A 20,034-nucleotide genomic window follows, 5' to 3' on the forward strand; every position below is an offset into this window, starting at 1 on the left:
AAAAAATTTTTTTAAAAAGTCTTTTTATACATAGACATATCTGATATATATCTATATCTATCTATATCTACACACACACCACGGTGTGTGTGTGTGTGTGTGTGTGTGTGTATATATATATATATATATATATATATATATATATATATATATATCAGTATATGTAGTGTTAAAAAATTTTTATTAAAAAATAATGGGATTTGCGGTACAGGTTTTGAAAAAAGTTAATTCCTATGTACCAAGTACATTATCATAGTATCCCTATACTCCTACAGAGTGATCACTACAATGTAACAAAGTTCAAGCAAAATATGTTGACACGGTATAAGACTGACATTTAAAAAAAATAAAATGTCATTGCAGATGGCATCATAAAATCTATATCTAGCAACACTTAATAACATTTAAATTTTCTCTTTTTTAATATTATTATTATTATTATTATTTATTTTTCTTTTTTACTAAAAATGTCTGAAGAGCAGATATAGTTTGCATCGTCTATACAACAGGCTATAAAACACCACTCATCACAGTCCAGAAAGCACATATAGATGGGTTTGTATATAAACATATGTAGTAAGATACTTTGCGTGCATGGAATTTCCCAAATGATTATATCCTCGGAATTCTCCGAAAAGATCTGCCTTTGATTTCACTTTGGGTTGAAATTAAGGCCTCCATTTTCCATCTCAACAACACAGAAGTATTTTTCATTAACTTTTTTTTTCAAATGTTTGTTATGATAACCGGCGCTTCTTTTCCGTTCTTTGCACTTTTGTTGGGTCTGTTAGACGGGCCGTCACAAAGTCCTCTCTGGTCACTAATGGCTCTCAGAAAGCGCACATACTTTGGCAGATTCCACAATCATAGGTAGCATCTTTTTGTCTTTGCGACATCATTCAAAGCAATGACATTTTTCTTCCGTTATGAATGTTTGGTGGCATTTTATTATTTTTGTTTAAGAAAACGTCCCAGCAATACAAACACAGGCAACGTAAATGAAAACACTGACTGTTTAATATATGTATATATATATTTTTTTTTTTTGTTTTTTGTTTTGTCCTTTTAAATTGGCTCCCGTTTCTTTTAAACAAAAGCATGAAATGTCAATGTTTTTTTTTTTTTATTTAATTTTTTTAATTCATTTTTTCAGGTCTGTCCTTTCTGCCCACATTCCCCCATTGTTTTTTTTTTTTAATTTTTTTAAAATTTTTTTTGTCCTATGTGCTTGATTAAAAAGTCAATTACGTTTATCATACCACGTCTCAGATAAAATGAAGACTACATTATTTTACAATTGTTCTTCTGTATAAGCTGGATCAGACGTAAAATTCTTTATCCTTGTTCTTCTTGTTCTTGCTTGAACTTTTGGCACTGTTGGCCTGCTTCTCCTTCACCACAGTCCCGTTGGACTGTGCTGAGTTGCTGATGTAGTTCCGACTCTCATCCACGTGGTAGGAGCCCTCGTCTCTGTTCCTGTACTTGTACATGGCGTATAGGAGGATGAGGATGCACAGAGCGGCTGCTGCCACGATGCCCACCACCATTCCTGTGGTGCTGCTCGACTCTCTGATCACCTCCGAGGGCCCCGGGAAGCCTTTGGAGCCTGGTCCAGTGGGATTTGCTGTGAGTATATCATGCAACAAGAAAGACAGTTATTGCAAAGTTTGGTAATGTTTTATTAACTAATTCCAGCAAAATGTATATGCTTTGCATATTTAAACAAACAAAGCTAGTTAGTGCTGTTCTTATGACGTTCTTAAGCTTTAGTTTTCCAAAACCCAAGGGCAGTTTGTTATAGACTTCTTTTTTTTAAACTTAATTCTCAAAATGTATCCCATTTTGTTCTACCAGATTTCATTAACTTCAAAGTCTATTTCCAAGTCTGGGTAGTTCAGTAGTCGAACTAGAATATATATATATATATATATATATATATAATATATATATATATATATATAAAAAATTCTAGTTCGTATGAACTACCCAGACTTGGAAATAGTCTTTGAAGTTAATGAAATCTGGTAGAACAAAATGGGATACATTTTGAGAATTAAGATCAATAGGATTGAAGGGATTTTATTTATATATAAAACCTTTCAAAACATCCATGCTCTATACTGTATGCATTGCTGCTCAAGTCTGAACTGCAACTGCATATTAAGGGATAAACTAAAGAGAATGACAACAACTGCTGTTGACAAGTAAAAATTTCTTACAAATAACAAATTAGAAGGAGTTTTAGGTCATACTTTTGGGAGCCCCACAACTGAAGCTGTCCTTATAGGGAAGTGTATTAAGGCGTAGCAATACTGAATTGAATTTTACTGAATCTTACATATGGATTTCTACATTCTTGCTAAACTGTTTCTAAGACTGTTTAATGCTGTCTCTAGGTGACAATGTTTATTCAAACAAGGACAAGCTGACTGTCATTAGGGACTTTATACAAATGTGGCCCATATGCATCCTGTTAGATGTTATCTTCAAACAATATTGATACTGTACATGTAAGGTGTGTAAGGTGGACCTTCACTGTGTTTTAAGAATATTCAGAAAAAAATAAAATAAAAACACATTTAGGTTGTCTCTGCAGTAGACAACAGACAGAGAGAAGGGGAATGTAGCATAATATCAGTGAACAATTTTACAAATATATGATCATTATATGGAAAGAAAGAAATAATCTGAATAATATAATAACCGTAAATTGGGTCAATGCTGAATATTCACATGTGTGCAGAGTTGAAGCAATCAATAAGTACACAGTGGCATGTAGAATGCATGGTTAATATTGAGTATTCCCATGTAATTTCAGGCTAAGTACATGTATTCAATGCTGGATCAGTCACTGTGTAAGACACTGGTGGCCAATATGTGGATTGCAAAAGATTTTTGGTGGATCTCGGGACAAATCAGATCAAGAACTAACATATAAGCATACAACAGTTTTTGTTACGGCTGATGGGGAGAGCCTTCTGTGTCGTCCAGTAGCACAGATGAAAATATCTCAACAGTTTATGCATATGAGACTAAAAAAATGCTTGTGCAAATGTACATTTTAATTTAAGCACACGTGTGTGACTTGAAATTCCTAAAGGTTGACTGTAAAAAATAAACATAATATATAAAAAACACTCAGTCAGATCTAATTCTCATAGCTCAATTGTAATGTACTCTTTGAATGTAGTTTATTGGTGTCCACTGCCCACTGTTAATCACACATTGAAAACTACAAATCCCATACTCTGCTACTGATTTATCAGTGCAATGGCTACTCGTTTCCAGACAGTTTGAAAACTTTTCAAACCACGATGAGAAAAATAAATTATTTTCATGTGACTGGAGAGGTTTCAAAAGAAAAACGCAATGAACAAAATTCTGATATGTCAGGGTCTTCAAGAAATGAGCAACGAAGGCATGTCAGAAGATGAAAGTGAACAGGAAACTTCAAGAAGGGCTATGTTAGTTACAGCGTGTTCACAGTTCTAACTAGCAAAAGAACATACAAGTTCAACCAACAGCCGGGAGTTAAAACTTAAAAATTTATTAAAACACAGTGCTTCAAAACAGTAAGCAATGAGTGGAGAGACACACATCCAGAAACGTCAGCCAGACCATCCCGCTACATAAATAGACAAGTAGCACATTCTGAGGAAGATGCTACCAGGCAGATAAAAATCATTTAAGTTGGAAAAATAGTTGTCAATTATAATTTTGTTGATGCAAAGCGTAAGTGCTACGTAAGAAGGAAAAAAAAAAAAGATTTATAGACTTTCAAAAATTAATTTGAGCAAAATTGTTTTTTTGTTTTTTGTGCCCCTAAATTTTTCAGTGCGTGCCAAGATTTTTTTTAACTTAAGCGCACATGTGCCTAAAAAAAACTTTAGTGTAGAGCCCTGCCCATGTTGCGTATTGGTTACTATTGGATTAAATCCCGCTAATAATTGTTGGTCATAGCTTACTGGTGGATTGCCGAGCCCGTTGAGATCCACCAAAATGGATCTCAGTGTTTGGTGTATCGGTCACCACGGGTGCAACCTTTATCAAATGATCTCTGATGAAACCGCTACAGCCAGGAACACAAAGCAATTCTGCTTTTCTATAACAATTCCCATACGGATGCTCCATTCACGTTTTCCAAATCACATGGAGAAATACAATCTGCAGATTGTATCTCTATGTAACAAACTAACAATATCAAAGAGAAATTTTAATTAAACATTATGACACCCACGCAAGTTGAATCAAATTCCCATTACGATAGTGTCAGAGAGGTATCTCACCCATTTCATGCAGACAAGGTTCTCCATCTTACCGGCGAGAAACCACACAGTAATAACAGACCACATTTACTAAGCTGCACTATTTTAAGAGCAGACGTGCCTTCTGTGGGTCGACAATTCAGATGTCATTAGCATTTTACTGCATAGACAGCACAAGGGGTCAGGCCTCCAACATTAAATAAAAGGTCTGAATTAAATTTTGCCTCTTACAGTTTATTGATCTACAGGAAGCCAATTTTGTATTGATATGAAAGTCAGCCGGTAGTGTGGGGTTGCTTCAACATCAGCATTTTTTAAACACTCTTGTTTAACTAGACTTTGAATTCCTCTAAAACAAATTAAATTAATGCCACATGTGTAGCTTGGAAATAGGCCAATAATTGGAGTTAAATTACCATTTTGAACTCATGTTTGTGCTGATCTGAACAGGAATTAGCATTAGCAGAGAAAGCGTCGGTACTCTTACAAAAGTTATTCTATATGTGTCTTCTCTAGAGCAGTAGTTCATAAACCATAACGTGAGCAGTTACTTGTGTCCACACTTCACTATAGCTCGACAGTTACCTGTGTCTACACTTCACTATAGCTGGACAGTTACTTGTGGCCACACTTCACTATAGCTGGACAGTTACTTGTGGCCACACTTCACTATAGCTGGAAAGTTACTTGTGGCCACACTTCACTATAGCTGGACAGTTACTTGTGGCCACACTTCACTATAGCTGGGTAGTTACTTCTGGCCACACTACACTATTGCTGGACAGTTATTTGTGGCTGCACTCTAAACTTCACTAAGGCTGTACAGTAAAGGTAAAATAAATCTCAGCATATATTAACTCACACCCAACACAACATCCTTTCTTCAACTCTGCAATTCTGCACGACAGTATAAAGTAGATGGTCATTAAAAATACACTGCACTGGTCCATATTAAAGGATATCATTAAGGCTTGTAGTAGTTCATACAAATTAATCTCAGTCTAATCAACTGATCCTCTTCAATTAGTCATTCATGTAGAACCATTTCGTTCAATTATTTCTCTCTGTGTGTACTAACTGACCCTGATAGCGTTAAACTGAATAGATGGTTAGAAGTCAACACTAGGGAGAATACGTGAAAATGAATACACCATGCTAATCAAACAGTTATTCTGTTCGTAAGAAAAAGTAAACTGAACTGAAGGTTACATTATATTACTTACACTCAAACACAGGTTTACTCTATAGAAAATTAGTCGCAAAAGAGTATGCAGTATTGTTTTGACCAGCTGCATATCAGACATTTCAATACCTAAATTATTAAAAAAAAAAAAAAAACTAAAATAATGTAAAAACTCAATCACCAACTTTTTGACTAAAGTCTTTATTCAAGCTAATCAAAGCATGTGTTGCTGAATTTATTACGTTTCTTTTACTATTATTAAAGTTAGTCCTGTTTATTAAGTGTAGAGTGCATCATTGTGTGCTTCAAGTGCAACATTGTGTGGTTTATCCCAACTGGAGTTGAAGGAGAATGAGAAATCTGATGTTATCCGAGTGGCTGCAGAAACAAACACGGGACCTGAAAGCATTGCGACTACTTGCAGGATTAAAAGCTGTTCTTTAATGTGCAACCACAGATCTCTCTGTGTCTGCCAAATTAAGCCTGTTACCTTCATTAGAAGACATTATCTTCCCTGTGTCAGGACTTGTCACTGTCAGTAAAGGGAGGTGTTAGAAGAAGTCTGAATCTGCATTCTGTTTTACTGCTGGCTCAAACATTTTTATATTACAGGCAGGTTTAAGAAGTAATATGATCCTAAAGGGGCAATAGCCAAGTCTATTTAAAACAAACAAACAAAAAAGTCTTACCACTCATTAGCACCTACTGCAACAGACTTCGATAGCCTATTTATTCCACAATTCTACTGTAAGCATAGGCCCAGTGCAACTAATTAAACTGTTCTTTTGTTCACAAAAGGTCTCTGTGCAACCTTACCCAGTATATACAGCACGCAAGGCCTGTGTTATTGCACAGGAAGTTAATTTATAGTGTTGTGTGAGGGCAAAAGGGATTCATGCCAGTCAAAAGGGAAATTAAGTCAGGCAAACTAAATGATTGATAAGGGGCTTAAAAATGTTTTAGTATGCTAATGAGAATAAATAAATTGTTTTAAACCCTTGGTTATTATTATTATTATTATTATTATTATTATTATTATTATTATTATTATTATTATTATTGTTATTGTTATTATTATTATTATTGGTTATTTGTACAGTATATCTGTTGATTTTGACAGTTTTGTCCAATCGTTAGTAAACATAGTAAATAATATTTTAAGTAGAAGCAACAATAGAGAATCATGCAGAAAATACACAATAGTATATTAATCAGACAAATAATTAAAAATGAGCAAAATGTAAGTGATATAAAGCATTCCTTGAAGGTCCATAGGATGAGCTTTGTGTCTAGACTGTAAGATGCCCTGGGCAGCAGTGCTAATTTATTAAGGCTTTTTCTGCCTTTCATAGTGTAAAGCTTAGTAGAGATAGTGCCAGAAACAAGCATTTCAAAGGATGGTCATCTATAAAAAATAAATAAATAAATAAATATATGACTATAGGCATATAAACACTCTCACAAATGTTACCCAAGCGTAAAATTAGACAAAGCGCAGATTGCTGATAAAGTATCTTCATTTCAGAATGAAAGGCTCTACTTGCTTAGATAACTGCGAAACCCAAGGAATGCAATAACAATAAAACGACCCTTTGTATCTTTGTACGTGTGAAAAAATCCCACATTCTCTTTAATTAATAAGGGCCTAGGTTAACGGTTTTATAATTGGTTGTGTAATTTAAGTTGCTTAGCTTGGTATTACAACTTGTAGTACATAATGCAACTAATTAAACTGTTCTTTTGTTCACAAAAGGTCTTTCTAATAAGATACAAGGGTCCAAATGGTACGTCTAGGCAATGCACCATGTATTGTGCAACCAGAAATGAGTCAACTGGATTTAATTCTGAGGAAGAAAATAGCCTCAGCCAACCCAACATTACGGCAGTCCAAGATTAGTGTTTATCATGATCTGAAATCTGACCCCACATTTACTGCATCTTCATAATAAACCTTGCCACACACAGTAGTGTGTACAATTATTAGAACACCTCAAGATTTGTCATTTATATCCTTTATTTACAATACCCACCTGCATGAAAACCTTTGGGAGCATTTCAATTTTCAGTCAGTAACCAGAGATATAGAAACAATGGCACTATTATGTGAAAATGTTAGCACACTGGGCAGGATTTTCAAAAACAGTGTTATTGTATCAAACTTGTGGTATAATAACAATAGCTTTAGTAGCAAGTGATTTTCAAATTAAGTGTGAAAATTAAATCAATCCATTGGTGCTTTGAAAGTGAGTCGATGAGGTCGTTAATGAACACATTTCTCATTAAAAAGCTTAATTGTCGCAGGTCACATACATCACTTCCTGTCTCAATGAGTAAAAAGGGGAACTCGTTAATCAAAATGCATGTTAACGAGATCAAGAAAAATGAATGGAAGCATAATCCACTGTTATGGAAACTAATAGCGTACAGCAGCCAAATGGAAATTAAATTAAAAAATACTGGGAATATTCATTTTGTGTATAACTTCATTTACAATTGTGTATTTTGTCATGCAGAATGTACATTTATTTGATAACTTCACATATACAATGCTGATTTACGATGATCTGACTTTTTAATTAATTTTTTGGATGGGGCGTGGTGTAAGCCATCTAGCTATATTGGTTGGAATTAATTTTCTTATGTGGACATCTTCTTTTGTCTGTATTTTAGTATGTATGATTGTTGGCTATAAATAAATACATTTGAAGTGTCATTTGTGTTTGTAGTTGTTAGTTATTATATATGTATACCATGTATGTAACACTTCTTTGTTCATTTCTTAAGCTTTTGTAATTACAACAGGACTCCCCAACCCAATACACAATTTGTTTATAGTTAATTGTAGGGTGAATTCCTCTAATCATACATTTTCTCTGGTACTGTTTGCTTGCCTCCACAATAAATAAACTCAACATGAATAGAAGTAGCCAACGCACACTTACAGTATTATAAGATGTTATAATATGTGCATACAGACGTGTGAAGGTGAGAGTGTACACTGTACATACAGTGTGTAGGGAGTCTGACAATGTTACAAATACGTTTGGCAAAATCCTTGTCAATGATCTTGATCACATTAGGTATTCCATTCATGTCCGTGGCGATATCTTTTGAAAGCAAGCCCCATATTGCATTTTTTAACTATTAGATGAAATGTTTACGGAATACTTACCAACTGCTAGTAGAACCATGCTGCATGATGTGTTTATTATTAATAGCGTTATAATTAAACTATACCAAATCACATTTTTATTTACAACAAAGGGAAAACATGTTTTTGCTGACTTTATAAGCATTTCACATAGTATAGGTAATGATAATGCTATTAATAATAAACAAATCATTCTGTAAATATTTTGTCTAATTGTTAAAAAGTACAATGTGGGGCTGTCAGGTTTTAGTTTTCAAAAAATATCGGCACGGACATTATATACAAACCAATGGAATACCGTGTGGTCATGTCTTTATGTGTGTGTGTGTGTGTGTGTGTGTGTGTGTGTTTAATACAGAGAGAGAATACATGCATGCCTCCAGTCGTATGTGGTTTTCATGATCACATCGCCTTTTCGCTTAATGATTTGCCCCATTGCCACTGTGCTTTATACATCTATGCATCCCTTCCTGCGATGTCATTGGGCAGCGTGTTCCAGGCTTAAGGTTACAAATTGTTAAAACAAGTGAACAAACCTCATTCATAACCACAAGTATATAAAAGTCTAAAATATAATTTCTATAACTACAAATATTGAATTATCTAGGTAGTCTCTGTATCGTCTGCGTTACAACAGCAGTCTGTTAAATCTCTGTTTCAAGGTGAGTTATAGTCTTTCATTAATTAAAACCTTCCTTTTCCAAGTGCAAATTAACTCCTGACAAATTTTGACAATTAACATGGATTTGCTTTTAAATTCCCATGCAAACAAAAGAAATAGTCCCAAGAAGCACTGCTCGTTAAGATTTTAACATTATTTTGTAAATCAACATCATTTTGGAAATTACGTTAGCATGATTATTTAATAACAAGATAGGCATAACGACCTCTTGAAAATGCCAAGCATTTGCTCTGGCAATGAGGGCAACAGCAATGTGAGGTGGTGCTGTTTCCCACAGAAGCACTATGCTGCAGGGTCACGCAATAGAAAAGGTAACATTGTTATTATTATAGCGTTCACGCTGCCGCCAGTCATCACAATCAGTAAATATAGGCTTTTATTATACATTATTGATCGGTTCATATGTTTGCTCGTGTAGTAGTTGACCACCCCAACTTCAGGATTGTGTTTTGGGTTTAAATTTCTCGACTTATACTTGAGCAAAAACAATAATTACATATGTAGACTATTAAATTCATCAATTGAAATTAGACAATCACTAATTTGACTATTTTGAGAATTTTCCAATATTTTCAATTACAGTGGTTTGATTTCATATGCACCACAGATCAAAACAGCAGAAGCAATTGGGGTGTTCTAGTATATATGCATACTACTGTATTAACTAAGTTTTGACACATAAGTGGCTTTACAAATAATTAGATAACACTTTGCATTAATATACAGATATAATGCTCTGTGCATTATGAGGTGAATCCGAGTGCCTCCAACTCTTGAGAAGTCTGTACATTTCTATAGAAATGCCTTAGTATTTTCTTAAGATTCAGGTAGTTGGTCACTCAGTTTTATAGTTACTGTTACTGTAAACAAGATGTCTACCAGTACTGTAATTCTGACAGTGTTGGCTGTAATAGGGTTTAGCATTTTTCTGTATCAGAATAACAACAAGATTTGAATTGAACATCAATATATACTACTTTTGTGAAGATTCCTTCACATTGATCAACGCTTAAATGGTATTGTGACAAGTTACTCGTGTCACATGTGTGGGTAACCACATTGCAAGACAGAGAGGCATAGGAATTGAAGTTGAAACGCCAGTATTGTGGAATATTCTGCATCCCATAAAATTCTGCATCCCCTTTATTGTACTATATGTAATCAAGTGGTTCTTGATTAGTAAAAAACATTCTACTGTAATAATGCAAATATAGACTAACCCTCACCCTTAACCTAACCTTAACATAAAATAAAAAAAAGTGTTCACTTCGGGATTTGAACAAACAAACCATGGCAAAAATGCGGACGACGGCTCGCCACACCGCCTGATTGCATATAGTACAATAAGCAGGGGATGAAGAATATTACACAACACAGGCGCGCAGAATTTATTAAACACAAAACAGAAAGTAAACAAACGGGCCAAGTGACACTACCGACGATGGTAACGCACAGAGGACACATACAGAAGACAGGCAGGCAGCAAGTCTCAATCGAGCGCCCGTCTGTAAACAATCATTTGCTCAAACATTACAACTCCAAAAAGCACACAAAACAAACCCATTTCCACATATAAATTTCATCAACACTAATTGCCCTCTGTGCATGGCAATCGCCCTGCTGGAGGTATGTTTTAAAGAAAACAGTAAAGAAATGAAAAAGGAAAGAATTTACAGTTACTTGCCAAATACAGTAATTACACGTCCTTTCTCTTGAAAAAAAAACTATCCAGCATAGCTTGCTCCTCACGCCCGTTGCCTGGTTGCAGCTTGTGTGAAGATGACGGACAGGCAACGATTGCATTCATCATGCATGATTCATACTACAATACGTCATCTCTTTATTAGCGTTAATTAGTCAACCATGGTGTTTGTTTTCACTTACAGAATAACACACTTGACACTGGAGAAAGTTCAACATCAGTCAGTACTGAGATTGTTGTATCCGATTGATTCTATACATGATCGTACTAATAGGGCTAATTTGCTTTGAAAAAATGGTTCTTGTGTTGAGATCGTTAAAAACGGGTGTTCGTTATAAGAAGGGTTCGTTGTAGTGAAGTTAGCCTGTATATATAAAATCAAAAAGAAAAAGGTAATATAGGAACACAAAAATGTGAATAATTGATATATATATATATATATATATATATATATATATATATATATATATATATATATATATATATATATATATATATATATATATATATATATATATATATATATATATATATATATATATATATATATATATATACATACATATATATATATATACATATATATATATATATATATATATATATATATATACATACATACATACATACATACATACATATATATATATATATATTGTAAACGATCCTTGCAACTCACGTGGTTCGTTGCCCATTTAAAATTAGACCCAAGACACAGAAATTGATTTTTCCGGCGCTGACGCACACTTTTAATAAACACCAATCAAATAAATTAAACAAAACAAACAAACACCTAGCTCCTTCTTGGAGCACTAACTATACAGTCTGGAACCTAACTCAACCAGGACAGCTAAGCTGTTTACCTGTAACCCAAACACAACTCACAAGGTTTAACACAGCACTTTACCTTGACTGCTTGGAAGCAGACCACACCTTCTGCCTTCCTACGCACAGCAGCCTGGAACAGACTGGCTGCCTCTCTTAAATACCCTGCACCTGGCTCTAATTTACAACTACCACCAGGTGCAGGGGATTACTAAACAATTAAACAATTACACAATTAAACCCCATAATACCCAAATGTGCATTCAAACAAGGGTTCAGCAGGGAAGGATTTTAACCCCCTCCCTGGTACCTTACAATATATATATATATTTATCAGGACGTTTAGGAGTACAAGTCTTCTTCGGTTGTATGGAAAAAGCGATACATAGACAAGCAGTGCATAGACAAGCAGTGCATAGACAAGCAGTGCATAAACAAGCAGTGCATAGACAAGCAGTGCATAAACAAGCAGTTCATAAACAAGCAGTGCATAGACAAGCAGTGCATAGACAAGCAGTTCATAAACAAGCAGTGCATAGACAAGCAGTGCATAGACAAGCAGTGCATAAACAAGCAGTGCATAAACAAGCAGTGCATAGACAAGCAGTGCATAGACAAGCAGTGCATAGACAAGCAGTGCATAAACAAGCAGTGCATAGACAAGCAGTGCATAGACAAGCAGTGCATAGACAAGTTGTCTTTAATATCTAAATTATTTTGACATATACGGACACCCTGAAGTTGTCTGAAATATGTTGTGTTTAATTATTTTTTACTCTTATTTATTATGGGGTCAAGTGATGTCCAGATTGTAAATTAATTATGTATTTAATAAAAGTAAACATGAATTGCAGGTCAAAATTACCTTGTTCAAATTTAAATTAATTTACCGTAATACTCCGATTTGACGCCGCAGCATTTATTTTAAATTGATCAAAATGTCTGCGGCCCTTAAATGAGGGCGGCCTTTATTAATAATACTACGCTTTACAAAAGCTGCAATATTTCATTACATGATTTAAGGCATTTTGGAAGCGACATGTGAGAGGCTCCGATCTGCAGCACTCTACTCCTGTGTGTTTTTGGGGCATGAATGTAGTACATTTACTGACATTTACCGAGAGCTTATTACGTGGGAGTTGGGAGGGCAGGGAGTACTGTACCAGCCAATCAAGAGTGTGTATTGGTTGTTAAGGGGCAGGACAATGCTGGTGTCGCAGTTCAGTCCAAAAATGTGACGTATTTGTTTCTGCACCAAAAATGACCTCAGAATATCAGCTTGATTTCTGTAAAAACTCAATATATCCTACTCCTTTTTTTCTCACTGTAACTTGCTTATTTGTAATTTCTCTGCAAGAGAAATTGAAACTTAATCTTATCATAGATAGCAAGAGCATTGTTTTGATTTGTAGAGGATTGAGTACGGGAATTACAATTGAACTGAAAACAAAACAACAAAACCACCTATAGCTTTTGAAAGACTGCTGTTCTGTACATAGTTTATCTTGGATTTTCTTTCAGAACTGTATCATAAAATAAAATGTGCTTAGTATGTGTGTGTACATTAGTTTGTAAATTATGTGCTAGATTGAGGCTCCTGTCCTGTACTAGTCAGTGTTGCGCGTCTATTTGCTTGTTAAACACGTGCTTGTTAAAGCACATGTTTTTCAACGCTAATAAGCTGATAAGCCACGCTGACAAAGGTTTCTCAAAATAAAAAGTTACCCCCATGCACAGGCAGATATCCCAACCCAAAAACTAGTTTGAATTCAATTTGAGTATTTAGTTTCTGCTACACTGTAGATGCCATTGCACTTATTCTGCCATTCAATTAGTATTCAAAGAGCTTTGAAGATGCACAACAAGGCTAATTATACTGCTTGATATTGAAAGATTACCGCTCTATTGCCGAAGCAGAGCATGGTCATGAGTTATGTGGTCGAAAGAAGGTAGAATTGCCTAAAAAAACAGCCTTGTGAAGAAATGTGCCTCCAGGAGGAGTTAGCTTCCTGAGTATCATAGGTCACGTCAGAGTGTTGCACAGGCACTGCCATCTGGACTCTCAGTATGTTAAGTGTGCTGCATTGCTTCTGTGCTACTATGGGGTCCAGGAATATACAGATCAAAAGCCTGTCAGACAGTGACAGACTGGGATTCTCAGTTATAAAACTGCAGACACCAGCTTATGTAAAAACCCTTCAAGCCCAGAAGGTTCATATTGTGAATGAAACAATTAAAAACTGTACAGATACAAAATTGGGTAATTTGTACAGTTCTTTGTTGCATAAAAGAAATTTAGATATTCTGTGAAAAAATGTGCGAAGAACAAAGGGGGGACAATAAACTCTTCTGAGACAGCAAACGTAAAAGACCGATGCATTATTTTCTCTGTTAGAGAGACACTTGGTTGTCTTCACTCATTTAGGGTGTTTTTTTTGTAGGTCATCCTTGGCTGTTCTGGTTCCAGACAGCTGGCGTTTTGGAGAGCTTGCCTCACATATAACAGCCTGTCACAGATAGCTTGTGTGGTGACGTCAGGCCAGGAAGATGGACACAGACACGGGCAGCTCTGGGGTATGAATGCACAGCTCGCAAATTTTAAGTATAAATAAACCAAAAGTTTTTTTTAACAGAACAGGAACAAACACTGAACTCAAAATAAAATAGCACAAGGGCCAACATAAACACTACAAACAGAACACAAAACAAATACCGTGCTGTACAGCGATCAGGTAGATAGCAGTTGATTTCTGTATTTCCTTCATAGATACTTCAAACACCATATCTGTTCTCCACTCCTGAACAGTCCACACCTTTCAACCAAAGCTGCAGGTCTTTTATATTGTGGCTGGGGGGTGAATTGGCTATCAATTACCTAATTTACCCCTCAACCACATTCGCCACGGGTTTTCTCCTATGTGTGGTCCACAGCCACTTTGTCAATAATCCCTCGCTGCTGACCACGCATTCTCACGATTTTATCTGGGTGGGGCATTTTAACCCCATCCAGGCTGTAAACAATAATAACAAAACGGCGTGCCTTTGAATGCAATATATTTTAAATAATAATAATAATACAGCAAATAATATAATACACACAGGGGCAGGGTGTACCCTGTCACACAGCCCTTTATTTATTTATTTCTATATATATTCTTTCCCATGTTTTCAAGATGCCACACTGTACTTATGTATTATGGATTAAAATTGGTTGTTTGTATTAACCTTTTAAACACTTCCTAAATGAATCCACACGGCAGTAATGGGAAGTTCAGAAGGGTAAGATATTTTGAGCAGACAGAGAATGCTGTTGCGTGCAAAAGGAAATTCTGAAAAAAAAGGAACATCACAGCTCCTTGACTTTTTTAATTAAGTGTCTGTGGAATCCTTCAGGTTAATGTAAGTAATCAATTTCAAGCTTATCAGTAGCTATTTAGTATGTCACATTACATCAGCTGTACAACTCAAATTGGTAACTATCTATTGTGTATGGGCATTAGCTATTTAGAACGGTTTATTTCTAGCTATTGTGCATGGCTTTAAAGAAACGAAACTGGCTATATATATATATTGATATATATATATATATATATATATATATATATATATATATATATATATATATATATATATATATATATATATATATATTTAGCTCATATCTAAAAATTAAAATGTCTAACATCAGAAATAAAAACCTATAAGCTGGCACACCAGAAGGTCAAACCACTGATGTTGTGCTCTTTCTGCATTGCCTTATTAGTGGGTATTTTATTCTGTACTGATCTCTCAGCATGGCCTTGGGCCATTCAGCCCTCGAGAAGAATACAACCGATAGCACTGAAAACTAAAATTCAAGGGCCATGTCTTTCACAAGCAGCAAGGCTTGTTTTTTTCTTTGGTATTTTAGTTAACTAGATAGGGTCAAGCTTGTTCTCTGTATAGAGAGCAAATTCAAACTTGCCATTTTTTATGCAGTTTCATGCTTTTAGTCTGGAATCAAGTTTGGTTATGGTAGGGCCGATTTATTTATTTAATTTTTTTAAGGATTTAGCTAAAAAGAGCAGCACCACCTACAATATAGATGTAACAAATAAAACGTAATAGACTGCAGTTTAGATGTAAACATATGAAGAAAAAATAAATAAGTATGCATAAAAACCTAAGGGGTAGATGTACTGAAGTGTTGCGTCTGTCGCAATTGTTGCAAACCAGAAGGAAGTGTAGCGTAAAATGTATTAAACAAAAGCAAGGGATGCTTTGCAGCTGCAGTTCTTATTGGAGCTTTAGCCTCAAATTAACATGTAATTGTTGGTGTTCCTGCATAAATGTGCAAAAACAGGGTGGAGACAAAAATATTGTAATGAGATTTACTAAAGCTGCGGGTAATTGCAACAATTACAATTACATCAGTTTGTTAAGAACTTTTGAAAACTTTTGTGGCACAGCCACAATGTTTGCTGGCATTTTCCAGTCCACTTTTTCTCGTGTTGCCAGTTTTGCTCAATGTATTTGAGACGAACAACCAAGTACCCAATTTGGACTAAAGTCAGGGTGTACTCACAAGCCTTGAAAACAAATTTCTATGACATTTCTGGTTTTCCCAGCGTTGGGAGCTATAGACTGCACATATGTGCCACTAACCCCTCCAGCTCATTCTGAACATCTGTATAGGAGCATGATATATTTTGTGTTAATTGTCCAGGCTACTAAGTAGACCAAAATAAAATAAAACAAAAAACCCTAAAATCAATTATTTTCAATTTAAAATATTTTTTTTTTTATTTGCATTGTACACCAATGCGTACAATGAAGCAGCATGATTTATTCTCTGTTACCAGGAGGCTAAAGTACAAGTATAGGCCTACTGTACAGAATTATATTGTTACATAATGTAATGTGTTGCCTACCAAAAACACATTAGTCTTATTTCAGAGCAATGATTTATATTTAAAATGCATTGAGAACTGTAAATGTATGTGGTTTTATTGTATTGTTTTTAAAACAGACACCTACTTATGTTGGACAAACATGTCCGGTTTAACGAGGGGCTGCTGTATGATTATGAAAAGCTTTTTGGGAGTGAAGGTTGGGGCCCCACTATAGAATCTGATAGGATTAAACTGTCTTTAATTTTTTACATATATAACAGTATTAAAATAGGTAAAATGAAGTTGGAACAGAATGCATTGTACAGATGACGTTTACGTTTAACAAAAACAATGTTATTTTGATTCTTGCACCCCTGCATGTATAGACGTTATCCTTCGGGCACTTTGCTGCAGCAAACTACAACTCACCTGCCGTTATTTTATTTGAAAAAATGTCACACAACTCTCGCTAAGATGATGCAAATAATATTTAAATTAGTATATTGCGGCTCTCTTCATTAACATATTTTCTTAGTACATACGGCAAAATGTGCACTTTGCGAATTGTCGTAAAGAAAATGCAAATTGCGGTATGTTTGCACTGGGACTGGCCCATCTTAGTACAGCTACCCCTAAATGTTGAAAAAAATACCTAAGCTGTTTATATCATGTGCCCCTGCAAATAAATGTGAATACATACACGGCTAAATTGACTGAACAATCCTAGTTCTATCCTACTTAACAGTAGCATAATGTATTCATGGCTGTCATCTGCCAGAACAGTGCTTAACAAGTAATTTACTGTATATGTCATTGGCAAACAGCCTCATTCATCACTTTACAAAATGCATTGCCATGTAGCATAATGTTTTGTTAAATGGTGGCTGTAATCATTGGGTACAAAAGTATATAAAAATAGTGAGACAAACGGAACGGGTCTAAGTTTGTTCCATCAGCTAGATCTGGATGTGTATCATTACTGAGTAAAACTAATCAACTGTGTTACAATGCATTGCTGAAGGATGCAACATAAAATACAGTTCTCTTCTGTGCTGTTTCCAATGACTTTGTGCCTCACTGCTTGATTAACAGACAGAACATAATCTAGCACTGGTTATTGCCTGCACATTAACCTGGCAATTGTGAGAAAAGACACACTTCTAAACGAAAAGCCCTGTGAAGACAGCCCTACAATGAAACAAACGTAGCTGAAGATAATAATACTGCTTAATCCACACATTTAATTCACTGGTGCAAAAAAATAACAATTTGAGGGGTGGAAGCCTCTAGTTGTTTTGGCTTAAAGAATGTCTTTTTCTGAGCGACTAACTTTCCTGCTGCCATCTGGAGTAATAATGTTGACATCTTTTTAAATCAATGTCTCGCCTGCACCTAATAATTGTTTTATGTGCTGTGTATTTTATTTCTGTCTCTCAGTGGATGATAATGTGTATTTCATTGATCAGAGCTTTTTTGTGTTATTTCTCTGCAGAAGATAACAGTCAAGTCAATTTTATCCAGTGGCTACTGCAACCATAAACAGTTTACCTCCATCTATGTAACCCATACTATGTTCATCTGCTTTTTTTCCCCTGAAAATCACAGTCACATTAGAAAGGCCTACCATATTTCTTTATTTATAAAAACAAAACAAAAAAACCCCATGAAAATCAAGGTTTTAAATCACTTTAAGTTTACAGGGAAATTGCACACATGTTTTATGTTATTATCTACTTAATATAAACATAATGTATGCCATTCATCATTAATCTAAATAGTCCCAAGTGTATAGCATAGAACGTTTTCACTCTCTGTCTTCAAAATAGATAACGATTTGCAACAACATTAATAAAAAGGTAAATTGTAGTGCCATTACATCAATACTTCATAGAAGAGGTATATGAATTGAAAATAATGTTGCTCCTGTGAAAGTCAAGTTGGACAAATAGATTGGAACCACTTTTAAGCAAGGTGTACTGGCTAAAACCTATGACAGGGTTACTGACGCAGCAAAAACAAACCAAAAAAAAACCCAAACATCTTTACTATTTCAAATGAGCGGATTAATCTGGTTCTGATTCAAATAGGGTTGACTTCCTTTGTGGTTTATTTTAAACCAGATCTAGATTCTCCCCAAGAGGTTTACCTTCCCTTGATGGTAGAAAGGAAGGTCATAGCCAGTCGAGCCTGGAACAGCAAAGCATTCCATTTACTGCAGGCTGATCTAACAGCAGAACTGGGGGAGATTATCTGCAGCAGTGCGGGGCTGATACCTGATTCAGAAAAGAGCCCATTTCTACTTGTTAATAAAGCACTAGGGTAAGTTACTAGTGATTAAGACCTGACAGCTAACATTGTCTGACTGACACCCCACCGTGCCCTCTTTAAAGAGCATACTTATCTGGCACTTCCTCAAAGCTGAGTAAGACTTTTTATTCTTCATGAGATGCATAGTAAGAATGTACAACCGCAATTACCATATACATTATTAAACACCATATGCGTAAACTAATAGTACAGAAAAAAAAAAGATAATCTCAATGGTAAATATAAACTAGTTATAAATACACAGCTGCGGTAGGGACTGCGGTCTTATTTTTTCACACTGCTGCAATGATAAGCCATGACTTATTTTGTTTAGTAAGATAAAAAATGATTCTACAATCACAGGTTCTGTCTCATTTGTTCTTATACATTGAATTTGTTTTCATATTGTGTGTCTCTTATACTTGAATATATAAATTAAGGGGAATTATCAACACAACTTAATACGGGAAAGTGGAAACAAGGCAGGTATGACAATACCAAGTTCACATTGTCAATGCAAAAGTGCTGTATTAATGCAATTCTTTAGTACGGATTAGTACAGAAAAAATAGGTGAGAGATGTCGTCTGTTTTTATTGTGAAATAAATAAAAAACAAAAAAGTAATTTAAACTTGATTAACCAAAAAAATTCTATACTTGAACAAAATCTGTAATGATAATTATTCCACATTGCATTCCTGCTGTGCACTGTAGCAATAAATGCACAAAACTCATAAGAGATTCAGATGTTTCATTAATGGTTTTGAGGTCCCAATTAGTGGTATATCGCTTTTCAGACTGAAAAACAATAGCATGATTGGCTGGTCTAACTCACTGGTTTTAATATGAGCATCTCGCAGTATTTTGTAACATATTGATGCTTAAAACTGACCAGGGCCTTTGTAATAAAATAAAAACAGTCATATACTTCTTAATATAACCATTTCAGAGATGCATCTATTTTTCTCTAGATATATATCTTTGGATTTCCCTTTCACTATAGACCAACATAACAAAAAATATGATAAGCCAGAATTATGAGGATCTGG

At 35.0% G+C, this 20,034-nt stretch overlaps 1 protein-coding gene across 28 annotated transcripts in view; it reads right to left on the minus strand.

The window, feature by feature from the left end:
- Nucleotides 1-433: 433 nt before the first annotated feature.
- LOC121316704 (neurexin-1-like) overlaps nt 434-20,034 on the minus strand; it is a 442,910-nt gene continuing 423,309 nt past the window's right edge. For 22 of the 28 annotated variants that reach the window (XM_041251794.1, XM_041251793.1, XM_041251785.1 and 19 more), the window contains one exon: nt 435-1,624. In XM_041251794.1, the coding sequence (XP_041107728.1) occupies nt 1,320-1,624 (305 nt within the window). In that variant the 3' untranslated portion in view covers nt 435-1,319. Of the gene's footprint in view, nt 1,625-20,034 lie in introns of all 28 variants that reach the window. The other 6 variants (XM_041251799.1, XM_041251797.1, XM_041251796.1 and 3 more) reach the window with 3 other exon arrangements.

This window comes from Polyodon spathula, chromosome 6, assembly GCF_017654505.1.
Source record: "Polyodon spathula isolate WHYD16114869_AA chromosome 6, ASM1765450v1, whole genome shotgun sequence".
Taxonomy (NCBI): Eukaryota; Metazoa; Chordata; class Actinopteri; order Acipenseriformes; family Polyodontidae; genus Polyodon; species Polyodon spathula.